Source organism: Phoca vitulina, unplaced genomic scaffold (genome assembly GCF_004348235.1).
Source record: "Phoca vitulina isolate PV1807 unplaced genomic scaffold, GSC_HSeal_1.0 scaffold20, whole genome shotgun sequence".
Lineage (NCBI taxonomy): Eukaryota > Metazoa > Chordata > Mammalia > Carnivora > Phocidae > Phoca > Phoca vitulina.
In genome coordinates this window covers 37,836,201-37,858,470 of record NW_022589723.1, presented here as the reverse complement: position 1 = coordinate 37,858,470, position 22,270 = coordinate 37,836,201, and the positions used below count along the sequence as shown (strand labels likewise).

The 22,270-nt window shown below is 39.3% G+C and overlaps 1 protein-coding gene across 9 annotated transcripts in view; it reads right to left on the bottom strand.

The window, feature by feature from the left end:
* NEO1 (neogenin 1) overlaps nucleotides 1-20,021 on the bottom strand; it is a 251,030-nt gene extending 231,009 nt beyond the window's left edge. For 3 of the 9 annotated variants that reach the window (XM_032417576.1, XM_032417573.1, XM_032417575.1), the window contains exons 1-2: nucleotides 19,723-20,019; nucleotides 18,886-19,210 (exon numbers count right to left, since the gene is read on the bottom strand). In XM_032417576.1, the coding sequence (XP_032273467.1) occupies nucleotides 18,886-19,012 (127 nt within the window). In that variant the 5' untranslated portion in view covers nucleotides 19,013-19,210; nucleotides 19,723-20,019. Of the gene's footprint in view, nucleotides 1-18,885; nucleotides 19,211-19,722 lie in introns of all 9 variants that reach the window. The other 6 variants (XM_032417572.1, XM_032417574.1, XM_032417570.1 and 3 more) reach the window with 4 other exon arrangements.
* Nucleotides 20,022-22,270: the final 2,249 nt, after the last annotated feature.

The window sequence follows — 22,270 nt, the reverse complement described above, 5'->3', positions numbered from 1 at the left end:
AACCATCCTGGACACGTCTCTTACCACAATATCCAACCCATCACCAAATTCTACTTTATCACCTAAATATCTTCCTAGTCCATAAACTTTTCTCCAACCCCATTATCCTAATCCTAGTTATCTTTGTACACTACCTAGATTACTATAACAGCCTAAGTGTGAGACAACACCATGACTATTACCATCTCCACACACATAAACACACCTTTTTTTCCTTGCATGTATTATAATGGTTAGGTTATTTAATTACCTTTTATTAAAGTTTCAAATTCCTTACAATTAGGCAAAGCACAAATCACCTGTTCACATATAGTCCTTTCCTATCTTATTCCCACTAGAGTGTGAACTTGACCAGGACAGGGTTTAAGTTTTAATCATCCTCATGGCCTCAATATAGAGCTTGGCATGCAGCATGTACTGATAAAACTTTACTGAGCGTATTAGTCTGAATTTCATTGTTTTGGAAAAAAAATGTTTTAAAGTTCATATACATAAGACTTTCAGTTTAACTTTTCACTTGTGTTCCTGCTACCAAAAGTTGAAGCAATCAATAAAGCAAAACTAAAACTTTAAAAGATGTATTACAATTTGGGGGCACCTGGGTGACTCAGTCAGTTAAGCATCCCACTCTAGATTTTGGCTCAGGTCATGATCTCAGGGTCGTCAGAGCAAGCCCGCATAAGGCTCCGTGCTTAGCCGGGAGTCTGCTTAAGATTCCCTCTTTTGCCCCCACCCCCCTCTAAAAAAATGAATTATAGTTCTGAATCTTCCAGATATTATGTTAATGGAATGCAGTCAAAATTCTAATGACATTTTATAGTTGAAAAACCATTAAAAGTCATTAAATATAATATGGTTATTTCCATGGAAAAACAACTAAAAGACTTCCTGAGAAATGGAATTCTTTTTCAATATTCCAAATGCTCTTAGCTATAAAAAGACATTTCTTAAATACAAATGAATAAATAGCAACTACCCCATCGTATGCATTATATTTTTCCTTGGAGAGAAAGTTCATCTTAAGATTTTATTCCTTTTAAATTCAGAAGCAATATTCTGAGTTTTTCCTCAGTCAGATTTAGAAAATATGTCTCAATCTTTGTGAATAAGAAACCACTCAGATGCTTCTTAAAATGCAGATTCCCAGGGTCCCAAACCACAAATTTTATCTCAGTAGATAATGATGCCCTGAAAGTAGTGACTACACTTTAGGAATCACTCAGTCACACTGCCGTTGGCTAAAGCAACCAGCCCCTGTGAAGATCTTAAACTAATCTTAAAAGATACTATAAACCACTGATGTTTGGGGGGGGGAACCTCACTTCTATTTTCTTCTACCTATTCCATGATTCATTTTCATCATGAAATTATCCTGTGTTGTGGTACACAACAAATGTTCACTAAATATTTCCTGAACTGAACTACTGAGCTGAACTGCATTCATATAAATCATATTTACAACTTATAAAATTATACTTCATTTGCTTAATGTAATTAAAGGTATTAATAGTTACAACATCTCACAAAGCACTCCACTACTTCCAGATGTTCTAACACTTGAACAAGTGTGAAAGCCATTGCATTAAAAACTGAAAACCTGGCAACAAGTGTACTTTGTCATATCAAGTTTATAAGATTACATAAATAAATAATGTATTTAGCCTAAGATGAAACAACATATAAAGAAAATTAACTCCTATCATGACAAAGCATTAGTCAGGAAGACTCAATTTAATAGCTTTCCCTAAATTGTACTATTCTTGTTGGATGTAAAATGAAGATAGCCCACTTGCCTCACAGTGTATTTTATATCTACAACAGAACTAACATTATTCTTCTTGAAACAGCACAATGAAGCTAGCCATTTTCTTTTCCAATTCACCTTTTGGCCCCAACTGCCTGCTTTTCCTAATTCCTTCTATATCCAATCTACCAAACCACTTCCAAAACATGGTTTCCTGACTGGCAAACTCCAGATTTAAGGCTAAAGCAAATTCCTAATTCTTTCCCTAAGTAAAAAGTTGCATAATGAATATATAATGCTTCTACTTTTCTCTGTTTCATGTCCTACCTTTAAATTCTGAGTTGGATTCCTTATTTAAAAAAAAAAAAAAAAAAGGCCATGCCCTCCTACTTCCCATATATGTGTAACAAATGAGTAAATTCAATCACATATATAACATAAGCCCCTGATTGTTGATAATATATGATTACCTGGTCAGGGCATAAACTGAAATTTATTATATAAATAAAAAATAGGTAACAAAACCAAAATTGTAAATAAGATTTTACCGGAACATTTTCTACATAAAAATTATTATCAGCATCTTTATAAATACTCATTTATATTCAACAATGTAACTAATGGGTTAAAAAAAATCAAAATTTTATATTAACATTGGTGTTCTCATCCTCCCAAAGTCTCTGAGGCTGACCTCAGAGAAAGGTATCTCTGCCTCAGGAATAGGTACATAAGATTAAGAGACCTACCCATGTCTGAAATCCCAAAACCTGGCACAGCCTTGGGAACAAAGTCAGCATTTGCAAAAATGTACAATAAAAAAATGCCCCATTCTATCAAAAAATTCCTATCAGATAAGAGTCTATTAGAGCCCTTCAGGAACTGCACAATTATAACCTATATGTACATAAAAGTAGAAAGAAAATAATACAACTATTCTTTTTTTTAATTGGGTCAGACACCAAATTAAGCCAAGTGAAAAAGAAAACAATACACATGCAGATTATCAATTCAAGATGGCAAAACTGAGCTCCTTAATTTAACCAATGCCCACCTGACATTCCACCCCAATGTCCACTTAAATGACCAAAGGAGTAAGTTCTTTTTAAGAGAACAGAAACACCTGGGGAAAAAATCTGTAGCCCACTGAAAATCACAGAAGAGTACCAACCATAAATGGACTCGGAAGCCTCCAAGAAGAAAGGCTGACAAAGCATTCATGTTGCAGATAACGTGCTAGGTAAACTCGAGGGACGGGGCAAAAAGAGAAGAGACACTACCGCTAACCCCGCAACCAGCCGTCAACGTTGGATTGTAAATTTTATTTCTGCACTGAAAACACATGCTTTCTCAGTAAACCTCCCTGTTTCAGAGCTGACTATACTTTGCCTCTAATCTCTGCAAATCGGCAAACCAATGATCTAGCAATGTAAAATTACTGCAAATCTAAAATTTTCCCTTTTTTCATCTGGATCTGAAACGTTAGAACAGGAACCCACACAAGTTCAAAAGGGTCCATCTCTACCAGCAATACTGAGCACATTTAGACACCATCCCGTCATCACAATGATGCTCCAATGGATACCTGAAAAGACCCAGAAGCTAAAGGAGTGATTGTTCTATTAACTGGAGCAAATTTTTCCCCTGGAACATTCACTGAGGAGAACAAACTTTAAAATATCATTAGAATTCCCAAATTTAAGAGAATACTGTGTATATGAAGAGAGAACAATCTGAAATAAGGGAAGACTGCTTTCAGCCACAAAACAACTGAACCTTTTTTTTAAGGTTTTATTTATTTATTTAACAGAAAGACACAGCGAGAGAGGGAACACAAGCAGGGGGAGTGGGAGAGGGAGAAGCAGGCTCCCCACTGAGCAGGGAGCCCGATGCGGGGCTCGATCCCAGGACCGCAGGATCATGACCTGAGCCGAAGGCAGACGCTTAACAACTGAGCCACCCAGGAGCCCAACTGAATCATTTTTAAGAAAAAAATACAATAGGAGCAATAAATTGCAGACTGAACATGACAAAAAACCAGGGAAGTTTGAATATTTCTCACAAAACACAAATAAGAGAAAAGATGAAAGGTGAGTTGTGAGAGTTCAACCCCAGGAATGACAGATTAGGTGGTTCAGACCAAATCTTCCACTGGAACAACTGAAAAAAAAAAAAAAATAGACAAAATACAAAATATCTGTGTGAAGGCAATCAAAGGGATGAGGAATTAAGGGACCAATACCAGGAAAATGAGAAAATCCAAAGAGAAAATCTTGAAGCTGCTTCTTGTCTAGAGGTATCTGCAGATTCTAAAGGCCACTACTGCTGAAGAGCCTGAGAAGATGAGTTTAGCTTCTGACAAACTCAAGCCCTGAGGGGACAAAAATGAGATGAAGGCTTGCCAAGGAGGAGGGTGAACCCCTTAAGCTGTGGATCAGGACCTCAAAGGGCTACATCTAAGAAGTAAAGGTAAACCTAAAACATTGCAACTCATATGGTCTGAAGCCCAACTTTAAATCATCTCAAATCCATCCCTGAATGGGTTAAAGTGATCTGAGATTGTTATGTCTCTAGTATAACCACATTACCAGAAGAGAAGCAATGGTAAATCCTTTCTGGAAGAAGAGAGCATCGTTCAGACTATTCCTATAATTTTTCATACACAATTCCTGTCCCTCAATCATAAACAAACAGGCACATAAAAAGACAAAGCAACTCCCAAATCAGGAGAAATAACAGACATAAAAGCAAACCTTCATGGGAACACATATGACAGAATGGGTTAAAAGAATAAAGATACAAGATGGAGAATTTCAGCAGGAACCTAGATACTATGGAAGAAAACAGAATGGAAATTCTATAACTGAATGATATAATAAAATCAATAAAAGGAGTGCTGCCTCTGGTTAGAATGTAGAAAGTCACAAGAGACTGCAGCTCTTAACCTAACAACCCAAACAGGGCAGATAAGCTACAAAAACCCATAGTCCTTCTGATCCCATCAGTGTGATGAGGATTCAAAGACATAAGTGAACTTCTGCAATGGGGAAGAAGAAATATTTGAAGAGATAATGGCCAAGAACTTTTCAAAACTGACGAAAGTGATCATCTCACAGATACAAGAAGCTCAACAAGCAGGATAAATACAAAGAAAATCACAACTAAGCACATCACAGTCACATTTCTCAAAACCATAAAGAGCAAATCTTAAAAGTGATCAAAGAGGGAAGGAGGGAGAGAAGCACATTATCTACAAAAGAGGAAATTAAGATCGGCTGACTTCTCATTAGAAATGATGGAGCACAGCAGAAATGGAATGGCATATTTAAAGAAAAAACTATATACTACAATTCTACACCCACTGCCTCCCATCCCCTGCCAAAAAAATTGAAGGTGAAATAAAGATGTTTTCAAACAGACAAAATCTGAGTGAATTCACTTCCAACAGACATAACTCCTAACTAAATACTAAAAGATATTCTCCAGGCCTAAGAAATGATCCCAGACAGAAGCTCAGAGATGCAGAAGGAAATGAAAAGCACTAAGAAAGTAAATAACTGGGTAAATCTAAATGAATAATGACTTACAAAATAATAATGTCTTATAAATCTTAAATATAAAGAGAATTAAAATACATTAACAAGAATAACAGAAACCAGAGGAGAAGGACAAATTGAATTAAGGTATTCTAAAAGGCCTCACATTGTCCAATAAATAAGGTAAAAGCAGTCAAAGATGCATTTAGGAACCATTAAATGAATAGCAAAAGAATATATACCTGGTAAGCTAAAAGAGAGAAAAACTGCACAACTGAAAATAATCAAAAGAAGGCAAGAAAAGAGAGAAAGGAGAACACAGAACAGGCAAAAAAAAAAAAAATAGTAATAAAATGGAAGATTTAAAGCCATATTATCAGCCAAATATATCATTAATATATCATTTAATGTAAATAGACTGAACACTCTAGTAAAAGGACAAAAACTGTCAGACTAAACAAAAAAGAGAACCTAACGATATCCTACATAAGCAACATAAATATAAGATTATAAAAGGCTGAAAATAAAAGCATGCAAACACTTAAACACTAACCAAAAGTCAGTGGGTAGAGCTACATTAGTATCAGAAAAAGTAGACTTAAGGTAAATAGCATGACTAGAGATAATGGTGAGTCCATTCACCAGAAAAATAAAATTCCAAATCTGTATGCACCTAATAATATAGTCTTAGTTGACACACAAAAAAAGGAGAAAGAGAGTGTCATGGAGGAAATAGACAAGAAAGCAAGTATCTCTGGAATTCCAGAAAAAGAAAACGGAGTATAGGTAATAAAGAAATAAAAGAAAATTGTCCTACCCTAACACAGACATGTACCTTCAGAACAAAAAGACTCACTAAATAGAGAAGTCACATCATACAGACATTTTAAGTTAGAAGAATTCAACTATATATTAGAGAGAAAATGTGAAACAATTTATGTAGAACAAGCCATTCTCCCTGCCATTCAGTATGAGCACGCAATCTGAGACATGAATTTGTTCTCCCAATTGAGCTCAGTTCCGGTGTGCCTTAGTGTGAGCATCTCATCACACGACAATTCCAGAGTTTAAAAAAATGTTTTTGAACAATATAAATGCAAATGCTCCCCTTCATTCAGTACTTAACAAAAGAAATAATTTGTTCCAACACTAAAAGGAAAAGCCATCTATGCCCAACATATTGAGAGATGAAATATCAGCCTCCAATGTGGGACTTTTCTAAGGTATGTTGAAGGGAAATAAGATAATATGCAGTTTCCATATTACTTGCAGACTTTAAATCTAATGCCTAACTAAAATGCAGCTCCACCGTACCAGGTTGAAGAAAAATCAATTAATAAAGTCCCACCTTGTCATATCCTGGTAAAAATTCTGTATCTCAAAGTCCACAACACTAAAAAAATAATTCTACAAATTTACAGATTAAAAAATTAAAAAGATACAGTAGATATTAATACTATGTACAACATTAAATGTGGGGGTTACAGGGAGAACTGTCCAGTGAGTTTTGAAAGAAAAAGACTGTGACATAGGAATTTTATATCAAGGTCAAATTATTATGCATATGCAGAGGCAAATTTTAAAACTTAAGTGTGAACAAAATGGAACTACCAAGTTAGTACCCACAATGTTTTCTGATATTTCTTACCCACAAATTTTAAAGACTAACAAATATGACTAATTCTGAAGCTGTAAAATCTTTAACTACAGTTACTCTGAAGAAAGAAGTTCACTCTTCCACAAAACTGCCACAAATTTTTTTAAAAAGCAAAGATTTCTTCAAAAAGTGGCAAAAATTAACTCCTCAGAACTTCACAAGACACATTATTCCAAAGCTTCTTTCTGCGATTTTGAATTAACTCCAGAGAAATCAATGTTTCATAAAAGATGCCCACAACATCTAGCAGGAAATAAATGAAGTCTTAAAAAGCAGATATGGAATGATAAGGTTAATTTTCAGGCATTAAAAATTGCAACAAGCATCGTCTCCAGTTTCTTTTTTTTAGCCTGCAATCTTTAAAAGATAATCTGGCCTATGATTTCATCATCTAATAATCACCTTTCCACTTCATAACAAATGATAAACTTCAGAATAAAAAAAATGAACTTTTCAAGAAATGAGTCACTGATCAAGAACATTTCAATTGCGGCACCTGGATGGCTCAGTCGTTAAGCGTCTGCCTTCGGTTCAGGTCATGATCCCAGGGTCCTGGGATCGAGCCCCACATTGGGCTCCCTGCTCCATGGGAAGCCTGCTTCTCCCTCTCTCACTCCCCCTGCTTGTGTTCCCTCTCTCGCTGTCTCCCTCTGTCAAAAAAATAAATAAATCTTTAAAAAAAAAAACAAAAAAACATTTCAATTGATTTTGCCTTTCCTCTGCCTCAACTCCTATTGCTCTTCCTTCATCCTCCTTGTCAAAAAAAACCCTACCCATCTAAAAAGCCTCCTCATGCCTTCAAAACCAGGTCAAGTCCTACCTCCTCTAAGAAATTTAACCAAATACTCCAAACTAAACAAATCCTTATCCTTCTCAACATATGCACCCTCATTTAACAATGTAATTATACACAGCCATCAAGTAAAAATATAAAACAAATTATATAAGCACTAGTTAACTTTCATGTATTTTTAGCTAGGCTCTTCATCACTTATAAAATAAAAACAACAATAACAACGGTTTACATTTAATGAGTCATTAAGATAAACCAGGCTCTGTTCTAAGCATGGACACATATTTACTCATTCATCTCGTACCTCAGTCCAGCAGGATGGTAAGTGAGTGTGTGTGTGTGTGTGTGTGTGTGTGTGTGTTTTATTTAAAGTTGTTCAGAATTGTCTCGGTAAGCCTCCCCTTTCCCTCCCTAGCACTCTAACCTACGGCCACACCACGCATGTAGGGTTAAGTGAAAGGAACCAATATTACTTTGGCACTATCCCATTTATTCATATAGAGGTTTGTGAAGAAGATACCCATAGGCGGAGTGAACTTTATGTTACATATCTCTGACTCTAAGTACTTTTCTGCAGACAGGGTAATATTTCCCTTCCTTTAGACACCTATGGGTGTATGCTTGAGTCTTTGCCCTCTGTCTCCTTTCTCCTTCCTCAGTGATATGATCTACCCTCACGGCAAACCTCTATCCAGATAATTCCTGAATCCAGCCAAGAGAGCTAGTCAGACTTCTCACCTGAGCCTAATTCTGTAATGCCTTTACAGAAATGTTCTGCTGGCCTCTCGGACTCAAGGTGTCCAGAATGAAAATAATATCTTGTCCCTTGAACTTGTCTCTTCTGCTACATTCTTCATCCATTTCCCACTTGAGACCACTTCAGTGCCTTGAGTCAAACTGGCATTCAAGTATTTGAGTAACTGAACTTACTCTAAACCGAAGTTTCTCATCCTGTCTTAAAAGAGATATTGGACCTGCTTCAATTCCTATTTTTCAGCAAAACAATGAATAAAATATTTATTTTCCTTCAAAATAGAACAGCTTGAAAGCTTATGAATCCGTATCAAGCGAACACAAGCAGTGGTGAGCAGAAGTCAGATAAGCAGACTGACTCGATTACTCAGTTCACTTCTCATTAAGTTAAAAATCTCAAGCAACCATGGGAGTTTTGACAATTATAAAATTTAAAATTGTTCCTATTCTTAATTATGTATTTAATTTATATTTATAAATGAACCTAAGACTCAAGAATGAATATAGGAATATGAACAAAAGACCTGAACAGACAATTCTCAGAAAAAAACCATCAATAAAAATCTGAAAAGATGCTCAACTCCGTTAACAATTTTAAAATATAACACTTAAAGAGATATACTTTTTTTGTCTATCAAACTGGCTAGACTAAGAAGACTGAAAATAACTACTATATTGGCAAAGGTGTGGGGAAACAGGCACTCTCTCACTTGCTGTTGATAGGAGTAAATCAGCCTTTTGGAGAACAATTTGGAAATAACTATCAAACATTTTAACACACATGCTCTTTTACCCTACAATTCCACATCTACAAACTTATTCTATGGTATATTTGAACATGTACACAAAGATATTGGTAAAAATGGGTTCATTGCATATGTTTGCAATAAAAAAAATTGGGAGCATCAAACTGGAACTGGTTAAATTAAGTATGATACATCTATAAAATACCATATGGCTATCAAAACAGCTGTGATAAATTTCTATGTACTCACATGGAAAGATGTCTTTAAAACAAGCTGGAAGACAGTATGCACAGCACAACCCAATTTTAAATATATATTTATCTATATTTGGTTTATATATGCATTAGTTGTTATATATGTATTATATATTTAAAATACTTAACTGTGCATATAAAACAGAAATTCCAGGACACCTGGGTGGCTCAGTTGGTTAAGTGTCTGCCTTCAGTTCAGGTCATGGTCCCAGAGTGCTGGGATGGAGCTCTGCGGTGTCAGGCTCCCTGCTTAGCCAGGAGTTGGTTTGTCCCTCTCCTGCTGCCCCTCCCCCCAACTCTCAAATAATTAAATAAAATCTTAAAAAAAAAGTCCATAGCTATTAAAAGTGATTATCCCTGGGGAGAAGGTTGAAATAGTATATGATTTCACTTTTTATTTTACATATTGTTTGAAGTTTTATAATGTGTTTCATTTCAAACCAACAATTAATTTCACCCAAAAATTAAAAATTCAAATGCAGTACATATTTTAGCAATCAGGGCTAGAGATGCTGCTAAAAAAGATAAATTCCATGGCCAGAGGTGTAGGGACTAGCAGAGAAGGAGCCGTGCCCTGCCACCTCACCTCTCTTCCTATCACATTTCCTGTTCTCCACCTCAGGTGTCAACCTGACCTGTACTATTTTGAGGTGAGATGAAACTCCAGAGATTTCAAAGTTTAGACAGATCTCCCAAACAGCAACTTTATGTATAATATAAGGGGAAAAGAAAGGGCAAGCGGCAGGCAAAATCCATTAGCAGTGATGGAGAGGCAAAGAAACCTTCTTCAACATGGCTGAGACAATTTTTTCTGTTTAAGGGAAGACCTTTGCATTTTTTTTTTTTTGAAGATTTTTATTTATTTGTCAGAGAGAGAGAGAGAGCGAGCACAAGCAGGGGGAGCAGCAGAGGGAGATGGAGAAGCAGACTCCCCGCTGAGCAGGGAGTCCGATGTGGGACTCGATCCCAGGACCCTAGGATCATGACCTGAGCCGAAGGCAGACGCTTAACGACTGAGCCACCCAGGCGTCCCAGACCTTTGCATTCTTATGTTTATTTTAAATCTCCTTCCTTACGAGGTCACAACTTGCTGTCGTTAGGGGGCATTCCCAAGAGAGCCTCTACCCACTTCTGATCAGCAATGGGCTTAGAAATCAGACAGTACAATCTGTTAGAAATCCACATGAATTAAAGATAAATAGGCTCTAAACAGAACCTTTGGGACTCTGAGAAACTTACTTACTTTGATGCATGGACTTTAAAAACTTATTTCTCTTATTCTCTAGTCTTCAGTTATATTCTAGAGGTAAGGGTGCATATGGTTGAATTCTACGTAGGTGAGGTGGCTATTAATAAAGGGATTATTGCCATAAGAAGTGTAACAATCTCTTGGATATTAACACTACATAAATTTAAAACAATAACCCCACTTCAAACTTCAAATGCTTTGAAGAATTAACCAAAAAAACCCTTAAATTTTAGTTGCTGCATTAAAAGTTATGCTATGAATAAACAGTTATCAATAAAACATAATTTGTGATTCTGTCCCTAAATTTATAAATTATAATGATATCTTAACTAGACCTTATATAACAAAATATATCAGGGTGATTTTTTTAAAGGTCTTACTCATTTGAGAGAAAGAGAGTGAGAGAGCACGCACGAGCAGGGAGAGGGAGAAGCAGGCTCCCTGATGAGCAGGAAGCCCAATACAGGGCTTGATCTCTGGACCCTGGAATCACAACCTGAGCCAAAGGCAGATGCTTACCTGACTGAGCCACCCAGGCGCCTCCAGGTGATTTTTTTTTTCCATTTACTCTATATCTGAAAAACAAATATTCTGTATCCAGTTTCCATGTAGTATCATGTTAAAAATTCACTCTGCTCAGGACTCATCACCAAGTTTTACTGGCTATTACTGACCAATAATAAATTCTGAAAACCAGTATAATCAATCTCCACATTTCCCAAAGACATGGAAGAAGTTGCACCTCCCAGATGGTTCCGTTATTAGAATTCTCATATATTCAAACATTCCAGTGACCATTTCGCTTAGAAGAAATGAAAAATAACCTCCTCTGAGACTTCTAGTCTACTGACTTGCTAAAACTAAGTTAGGACTACTTGAAAGCTATGAACCAAAATTATGAGAGAAAGCAGAACTATTACTTGATTAACAGGAACACAGTGATTCCAGAATTTATTTTTCCACCTACAGCAGTAATGACACTTTCTCCATCCAAATCAAGTTATTATCTGTGGGGATGTCTTACCTCTGCTATTAGACCAAGGCTTCCTAAGGATAGAAACCATGTCCAGTTCATCTTAGTATCTCCACGGTGTATAGCTTTGTGCACAATTAACCATCGATAAAATGTTTGCAACTAGCCAACATTACCTAAATGTTTAGTTTTGGCTATAGATAAACTGACTGGAAAATTAAATTTTAAAATTCTTGCTATGAAACAATTTTAAAGAAGGTTATTTTCATGGTTTTTTTAAGAGGAAAAGCAAAAAAACACACATTTGACTTTCAGACTGCCCAACTGCTAACTCCTGGAAGAATTCACATACTGATTTCCTTAAAGTTAAACATATAACTACTACCTCTCTCTCTCTCCTTTCTTTACATGAGGGAATCAAAAGAAGGAATCACAACCTGCTCATTTCAGCCAGATCTATAACCTGAGCAATTTACTTTATATCACGTATAAAGCCTAAGAGTAAGCATCTAATATTTCAAGTAATCCTGCAACTTAAAGTATCTCACAATTTCCTAACACTTAAATCTTTATTTCTTGAAATCAGCCATAAAGCTATTTTTATACCAAATCATACACAATCCTGTTTACAGTCAACTTAAAAGATTTCCCTAATCATATCCAACTTCATGTCAGAAAAAAAAAGATGTACCATAACTGGAGCTCTAGAGAATGACAAAAGGTTAATTCTTGCATCCAAGAACAGAAATGATCAGTGTTCAAACACAAGAACTGAATAGAGGTCATTTAGATATCCACGACTCAATTTTATAGACTTCAGAGTTATAGAAACTTGAAGGGAGAAGGGACCTTTGAGATTACCTATTAATTAGGTAATTAACCCCTGCAGTTAACAGATGAAACAGAAGCTATAGGACCTGCATTTTAAAATAATGAACTGAAGTATTCAATGTTCACAATTAAAGGTAAATATACCTTGAAAAAGTTGTAGAAGTACTAGTAAATGGTATTATTCTTGATGATATCATACTCTTCTATAATAAATGGAAACCTGACTCTCATATACACACAAAAATTATCTTTTCACCAATAATTTCATATGTGGGGATCCAAAAAATAGAAGGGAAACACCATATGCAGGAAGATGTTCATGACAGCATTTTTTATTACAGCAAAATACTAAAAACAACTTCAGCATCCATAACAGGAGAATAAATAATTAGAAGCAGTATGCAGTATAATAAAAAGCATAAGCTTTGGAGCTGGAAAGACCTGGATTCAAATGACAACTTCTCCACAGGAGAGCTATGGGACCTTTGGTCACTTACTATTTGAGACTCAGTTACCTCATCTGTAGAATGGGGGGATGTTACCATCTTCCTCACAAGGTGAAAGAAAGAATTAATGCATGTAAAAGAGCTTGGCACAGTGCCTAGAGTTCAGTGAGTGTTCAATAAATACTACTTTTATTGGTTGCTATTAATGCCATATTCATTCACTGCAATATTATACAGACATTTTCAATAATGGTTATAGGAAAATCTATACATACTGGAAAGATCTCCAACACACTGTTTAAAAAAAAAATCAAGTTGAAAAGCAATAGGTAGTATGTTCCTGCTTATGTGTAAAAAATACAACTATACATATATATGTAAATGCAGGAGAAAAAATACCAGAAGTGGTTATTTATAGGTAAAAAAGATATTTGTTGGTAGAAGTGATACTTTACTTCTATGTTGTCTTACTTCAAAAATATATTTACATATTTTTAAAATAAATTTTAAAAATAAAATTATTTAAATATAATATAGCAACCAAAAACTGGCATAACGTTGAGAAAACATCTACATATAAAGTTGTACATACTACTATGTAACACTGATGTGTAATATTAACAGAGACTAGAAAGAAATATACCAAAGTTATACCAGTGGGTCTAAATGGCTTTTGTCTCTATTTCCAAAATTTCTTAATCAAAAACCTATTTTCATTCTAAATGAATCAAAAATTTGGGTTATATTTTAGTATCTTTCACGGGCTTGTGTTCCATGGCAACGTCAATTTTTTAAAATCATAAACACTAGACTTTTCATTACCTCAGGTAGCTATCTGGTCAACATGATCTTATCTATGGTCATTTCTTTTGTTCTCCTATTGTTCATACAATTTTACCTAGAAGCCAAAACACCTACCAATGACATGGTAAATACCTTGCAACCACCCAGAAGTCACTAATAAAATAAAGTGTTTGGGAAAAGACTATTAAATAGGGCCTAGAGCCTTCGTATATAATGAGATTAATGTTACCCCAGTATTTTTTTATTAGTGTAAAGAAAACTCATAAAGAAGAAATCAACAATGATCAATTAAGCCAACAGAAAAAAATCTACACTTTCAAAAAATTTAATAGAATTGCAGTATTTTTTAAAAGTTCATAAAGAAATGTTAAAACCACTCCACAAAGATACAGCACTTTACAGTTTATAAGCAGTTTTATATTTAATTTTTCTGACAATCCAGTTAGGTAAAAAGCAAGGTTACCTATAGCCCTCAACAGATACAAGAGCAGGTATGGACCATGAGTGAAATCCCAAATCCTCTGCCTCATATCCTAAGTCTTTTTTCACTATCCCACATCACATACTAATTTTCATACAGTCTAAGAATAGCAATATTTTTTATCTCCTTTGAACGTTCTGCCTAGAAATCTACAAATTCTTTTATACCTCATCCTGTTAGGCAAGCAGAGGAGGGCATCGTCTCTGTTTACAGAAGACTCAGTAAAATCATTGATCTTTCCAAAGATGACAAAACTAATAAAGACTAAAACTGCAGCATATCCAGAGAAGGATGACCAAACTCAAAAAGGGCCAGAAAAGTAAGTAATGGGAAGAGTGGCTGAAGGAATAAAGGATGATTCACTTAGAAAGAGGAGGGGAAAGTGACATACTTGCACACACACAAATGTTGTCACTAGACACGTGAAAGGCCATCATACAAGGAAAGCAGACTTGTGCTATATGGCCCTAAAAGTTAAAAACAAAGGCAATTCAACATTCCTTCAACAAACATTTACTGGTTATACACTCTGTTCCAGATGCTTCTGCTACATTAGCTATACAAAAGGTAAATAAGAGAAGTCCCAATCCTCAAGAGGTTCAGACAAGTTGAGGAGACAAGAAAATACATAACACAAGATTTAAAGCTATGAGAACAAGGAGAATAACAACTCTAACTCTCTTTGAGCAGGGGGATAGCAGAGAAAAATTCACTAAATGATGAATAGGAATTTCAGAAGTAGACAAGGTGGGAAGTGGCATTAACAGGAAGAAAGGACCAAAAAAAAAAAAGGAAGAAAGGACAGCTTGTCAAAGGCATGGGGACATGAAGCTCTGCAATAAACCAGAAGTGGTGGAACACCAGGTACACATTAGAGGTGCCAAGAGATGAGGCTTTAAATTCGGGGTGGGAGAGGCCAGTGGTAAAGAACACAAAAGGCTTCACAATCTTCATGCCAAGGAGTTTAGACTCTAACACTCAAGCTGTGGAACACTAATAGGAGATTTTAAGTAGGAGTATGGGATGCTCAGAAAAGGACATAGGAAAACTCATTCCTGCAGGAAGACAGATGTCTGGAGGGTAACAGTGGAGATAGAGAGATGAATTACAAAGCCACTATTGTTAGTCTAGGTGGGGATGATGATGAAAAGATTCAGATTCAAGAAATATCTAGGAGGTAAAAATCAAACAGAAGTATTGGCTATAGGAATGAGGGAATGGGGAGGGTCCAGGATGACTTCTAGATCTCAACTTGGGTGAATGGTGCACAAAGATGCCCAAGACAAGTAATGCAGGAAGACAAGTCTATGCAATCATTCAAAAATGTGAAAGCCCAGGGCCAGGAACTGGTTTGTTATTGTCTAGAGAAAGGGGATGAGTGAAGGAGGAGGGAAGGGGAGCAAAAATGAGTTTACCTTTGGTCTTGGTTAAGTAAGGTGCCTAGTCAGTGAAGCTACTGAATGGCACGTGAAGAAGAGTGGACTAGGAGAGTCATTAGCTTACAGGCAGCAATTGAAGACAAGACAGAAGGAGATCAACTTTGATGCCAACATTTAATAAGGGAATAAAAGAAAAACTTGAGTAACAAATAACGAACTGATCACAAAAGTAAGAGACGAATTAACAGAGTGATGCCGAAAAAGGCAAGAGAAAAGGAAAAAGAAATCAAGAGTGAGAAGGTCGAAAATTAAAGTTAAATGTGCTGCATAAAGCAAAGTTTATGGGTAGAAGTTATTCAAAATGGGAACAGACCACCTTGTGAGGTAACAAATCACATCATCAAGTAAATGATTCAGACAGATAGCGTCATCTATGTGGGATGATGACAACAGGATTCTTCCCTTAAAGGAGAAATGTAGCTACAGTACACCTCTGAAGTCTAGGACAAGGTTAGCCTCACCACCAGTATGACATTTCATCAAACACATTTTTGCATTCTGACCAAGAATGGAATATTCGATTACTCCAGTAAAAGTTTTTTAAAAGGTTTCTACATATTTCATGTAACTCATAAGCAACCAATACTGGATTAAAACTTCACTAATTCTACTCTTGGCATACAGAAAGTTGCTGGAGAAAGTGTGGAAATAGCTCATCTGGTCTACTTTAAATTCAAACTGATTTCAGCTGAGCTCTCAACACTGACTTCCCTACTTTCCCTGTTCTTGCATCTCAATTCTACCCCCTCACCATTCCTTAATCTTCACTCTGATTAGAGAAGACTTGCACTGCACAGGCAGGCTGCTCTGTCCTGACTTCTTTCCCTAGGTCCCTACCCATCTTTTCAGAAATCTTCCTTCCTTCCTAAAGCCAGACAATGTGCCTAATCATTTCCAACCCTCTACAGCTGACCATTTTCTATCACTAGTTCGTCTCCCTCCTTTGTCCTCCTCAACGTCACCCTAAATTGGAAAACCACTCCATTTATCCTGCTGTCCCACACCCTAATTTTCTCCCTTTTCTACCAAATATCTCCATCCCCCTACCACCTACTCACTGTAATCCCCCGCAGAAAGGTTTGAGTCTACCACTCTTCAAAAATAAAAAATTAAAACTACTGACAAATGACGTGGGATCTACTGACCACTTGTTTCAGTTGCCACTTACTCAGTTCTCAATTCCCTCGATCTCTCTGCAGCTTATGACAGAACTGACCAGCCCCTTCTTATTGCAGAAATGAGAAATAAAGCAGGATGGCTTGTGCAAAGCACTCTGAACCAAGAATCAGATCTGTGCTCTAGTCCCTACTAATACCACTGACTAGCTGTGAGCCTCCCCACCTCCAGTCCTCCTCACCCTTGGGATCTCACTTCTCAGACACCCTGACACCCAGACTAGGTTAGGTCCTGGCAGTATACTTTCTCAAAACCCATTCTTCTCCTTTCTAGTGCTTACCACATTACTTACTTACATAATTAGTAGTTAATGGCTATCTTTCCTACCCACTCACCAGACTGGAAGCTCCATGAAGGCAGGACACACATTTAAGCAATGCCTGCACCTCATCATCACAAAATAAAAGCCCATCAACTGAATCAATGTTGAAATACATGTTTCAATCACTTCTAAGAGACTGCTTACATGACTTTTATTAACCTAATAAAATTATTAGTATTTTATTTATTTACAAAATTACTGACAAAATTCTAAACAAACCCCACCAATTACCTAAAACATACATAATATGAATTACATATAAAATTAAGAGTAGGAAGGAATCTGTCTTCCAAAATAGTTACATTTCTCTTGCCCATCCACAAGAATAGAAAGGCTGGATCAGTAAACCTACATTTCAGGCCCAAAATGTGTATTCTAACCCAGGTACAGGCTGAGTGTGCAAGTGCAGGTTTGATACTAAAACACTGTTGCTTATATCGCTGTTTAGATAATGCCCATTGGTATTCAGGTTTAAAGCTTTTCTTTAACGTTGGCAAAAGCCATGAGCTAATAATACTCTGCAAGAAAATCAAAAGAAAGTTTAATCAGTTAAGTTACATTTGCAGTGTGATTTTAAGTATTATTCAGTATAAATCCAAAAAACAACTAAAGGCTTGGCGATTAGAAGCTGCCACTGTGCCTGATCAGATGACGTTCAAATGCAAAAATCTCAGATCTCATACTAGTAGGTGAGAGTTTTGTCAAGTTTTACAATACACCACCTTGGTCAAACAATTTAAACAGATTGCATGTTAATTTGCCCTTCAACTGCTGAGTGTGTCCCGCTCAACTACACTGTAAGGTCTTCTCCAGGCAGGCTAAACAGGGATGCAGGTAATTTCAATAATCTATGATATTTAAATATAACACCTAAAAACAGTTTTTCAGGCTAAATATATACATTGCACTTGGAAACATAAAGTACTTAAAATCCGATGCTTAGACAATTCCCTAGGTTAAGAGCAGTTACCAGGCTGTAAATATAGTTGTAATCCCCAGGAAAGAAGAGGCATTTCATAACGGAAACACTAACAGATATAATCAGTTGGAGCGGTTCTCCAAGTCGCCCTCATCGTTAAGTCAACACCAGCGGTTGTGAGGGGGCAGCTGTGCCCCTCAGACACCCTCACTCTTCCGCAGCCTCCGGGCTACAATCCCCGCACGATGTGTCCCCTCGAGACCAGCCAGCGCTTCCCTGGGACCTCAGCTGGGAAATCCCGAGCCAGGGAATGCGGAGTTCAAGCCCCCCTCCCCCTTCCTTTCCTGAAAATTAATGAATTGGCCGTGCGATTGTTTATTTAATGAGGTGTGTAGTGGCCTCTACTGGTGCTTGTGTGAGCACAAGAATGTCCCACTCTTACAAGTGGGATGAGCCTGGGGGAGGGGAGGAAGGCGAGGGGTGAACCTGCCTCCGGGTACAAAGCGCAGAACTAGACCCGGGAGCCCCCGACGCGCCCCCGCGGCCGCCCCTCCCCCGGCCGCGTCCCCGCCCGCCTACTTCACTCTCCACCTAGCGCGACCGCCTTTCTCTTTGGCAACCGGTACCGAGGCAGAGAAGTTCCTGCACGTTTCCTCCAGGATCCTAAACAAAAACACCGCAGCCACCGGTGCGGGTACGGGTGCGGGTGCGGGTGCCGCGCCCCCGCCCCCACCCCGCGCCTCCCGGCCCCGCGCCCCCGCTTACCTGGGGACTGCGGCGGGGAGCCGCTCCTGGCTGCCGCGGCGGGCGCCGGGCGCCCGAGCAGCAGCAAGCAGCAGAGCCAGAAGGAGGAGGTGCTGAGGAGTCGCCGGGCTCCCCGCTCCGCCGCCATCTCTGCCCCGCGAGCGGCGGCGGCGGCGGCGGCGGCGGCAGCGGCAGCGTCGCGGAGCCCTCGCCTCCTTCCCTCCCGCGCGCCTCAGCCGGTCCCTCGCTGCAGGCTCGGCTCCTGCGGCCGCCGCCGCCACTGTTCCGCCCGGCCCGGCCCGCGCGGCCCCTCTCGCGGGAGGGGAGACTCGGGGGCGCCTCCCTCCTGCAGGGGGGCGGAGAGGGGAGGAGAGCAGAGAGGGGGGAGTCAGTACATTCCGGGCCGGGGTTGGGGGGGGTCGGTCTCCAGGTTCCAGGCGCCGCCACCCGCCGCCGACTCCGGCTCCACACACCAGTGCGAGGGGGGCGGAGACCGCGGGCGGCGGGGGTGGGGGTGGGGGGCGGGGGCCCGGGGCGCGCACACCCGCGCACGCGCAAGCGCGCGCCTCCCTCGCCCGCACCCCCTTGGCTCTGTGCGCGGCCCGCCCCCGCTCCAATCCCGGCTGCCGCCTCGCGGGCCCCGGCGGCGGGCCGCTCCCCTCCCCCCTCTCCCCGGAGCCGCGGACGGGAGCGGGGCGCGCGCGCCGGGCGCTGCTGCTGGCGTCAGGGAAACCCCGGAGAAGCGGATCCTCCTTCTCCTCCCCGCGGCCGCCCGCTCGCCGCAGCCCCTCGTCCCCGCGCGCCCCCGCCGCCTGCTCCTCGCCCCAGGGAGAAATCCACACCCCCCTTCTCACCTACCCTGACGCCTCGGGCTGCGGAGACCTGGGGGCGAGAAGCGCTCCGAGCTCAGGCTCGTCCGGGAGGCCGGAGCGGGAGCGCACCTCTCCTCAGCCTGGGCCCAGAGCCTCTATATAGGGCCTCAGAGGAAACCGAATGGCCTCCGGGAGGAAACCTGGGTGCGCAGAGGGTCGGCGCGGGGCTTTATGTGCTCGCCAAAAACAATAGCGATCCCGCCCGGCTCTTGCTGGGACCTGGCGCGGCTCCCGTGGGAGGGGGCCCACCGCGCCGCCGCTGACCTCCAGCTTCCAGGCCGGGCCGCCCTCGCCGCGCGCTTCCCGGGACAGGGCCGGGGCCCGCCCGGACCGCCGGGCCCGCGCCTCCACCCGCGTCGCTCGGCCCGGGTCCAGGGAAGCAGGGCGCAGACAAAGGTGCCCGGTGTCCACCCCTCCAGCCCGAGCGGGGACCGAGGCTGAGCCCCAGGGTTCCCCGGGCTGATCCTCTGGCTGTAGCAAACCTTTTACCTATACCTCTGCGGGGCACTTCGCTCTCTCAAATCTGGAGATCACGTCTTTCGCCGGTAAACCGGGAGCGAGAGGAATGTGATTTTGAACACTTGGTCATCGTGAAGCAGCACCCAGGCTTCCCCAGGGTTAGGGGAAAGCAGTTTGTAGTTACACTGCTGATGGGAATACTGCTAATTTTATAAACTGCCTCCATGGAAAATTTAAGAAAATCTCTTTGTGTGGTTATGCGCTTCAAGAGTCATGTCTTGTTAATATGAGTTGGATTTTGTTCACTGCTCTGTATAGTCAATAACCAAAATGTGTTGCTTCCCACGAGAAGATGGCTATTTCTCTTTCCACATCCCTACGTGCCTTCTCCCAATTATTTTCTTCAGCTATTTTTTTTTTATTCTGACGTGCCAAAATAAGCAATGTAAGGCTTGCGTTAACATTAGGAGGGAAGAGCTCAGACTCCTCATAAAACCTCTTAGATCATCAAAACGGTGGAATTAGGAACCCTCATCCCAGTTCTTTCAAACAATTGACTCCTAAAAGAACAAACATGCTTATTGTTTTCCACCAGGGAAACAATTTAAATATCTTTTTGTTTTGGTTAGAGTTGTTAACCAGCAAAAATATTTCCTAAATACCCCTGATTGACCTGTTAAATTAGAAATAGATTACCTCCCAATTACTTCACAAGTATTTGCTTAATTAACCTTTAATAATCACATCATGAATAATGTGATTATTCAGTTTTCTGAGATAATTAATGAGAAAAACCCTTTGGAAACTATAAATTACCTCGCAAATGTTAATTTTCAGGTATCTTTTCTAAGTCTGAAAATTTTTCATTAGTAAAACTATAAAATGTATAATGTGACTTCTAAAATGAAGCTTAAATTTATCTCCAAGTTGAAGAAATATGAGTTGTGGCTAATAAAGTAATCATTGATTTTCATGTATGACTTTTGTGAACTGTGTCACTGATGTCTCAGCCCACAGTGTACATCGGGGTTAAGTCAAAAAGGTTAAAGTGCTTTCTGTAAAATAGGGTGACTAAATCATGTATTTCTGACTTGTGATTAAATCACAATTTTAATTAAACCCACTCTAATAAACCACTAATAGATGGAGCCCCAAATAAAGAATTATAGATTCTATATCAGTTCAAGAAAAGTAACCCCAGGCACACACTTGAATTCAGATTCCTCACCTTATTGCAATGTAACTGACATTGTAGATACTCTCTTTAAAAATCAGCATTTGAATTCATTAACCTCTCTTCTCTTTACTAAGGCATCTCTGAGAGATTTTCTTAGGCATATTCATCCTCCCAACAAGATTTTCAACTAATACTTCAATCCACGTTTACACTGCTAATCAACATACTTTATGTAGTCTAAACTACTAATCTACGGAGAGATATTAAGCCATTCGTGAAATTAACACTTTTTTCATCTAAGTTAGAACCTGAGGCCCATGTTCAAGAATAGAAGCACAAAGAAAGTTTTAGAGCAAAGAAAACAGACTGGCCATTGTATGTTGGTATAAGTTATCAAAGTGCAGGCCAAAAATAACTAGACCAAATATTCTTGTGAAATTTATTCTAAGTGTACTTTGATATAAAAATTAAATGAAAAATTAATAAAGCCAATGAATATAAAACTTGGTAAGAATCTTATTCTCTGTAGTAAAAGGATTATTTTTCAACTTTAGAGAGGCAATATATTTTAGTGTTTAATTGCTGGCAGTAATTAGATTCTGTAGCTGATTCCCTGGCTGAATACCAGTATCCAAGGTAGCGAAGAAGAAAGCTAGCCCCCTGACTAGTAGATCTAAGTATAGAACACTTCCTAGACACAGGAAATTTTAAGCAGGAGTTACCCATGTCGTAGACACAAGATTTTCTCCTACACAGGTGTTGACATTTTTACATTCACCCTTTACATTTCACTAAGTAAGAATTTGTATTTCTCCCTTTCTCCTCCCAAAGCCACCTGTTCTAGGGAGCCATCTCTGAAGTAAGCCTAATTAAGAAGGATATGTGCTCCTTTTTTTTT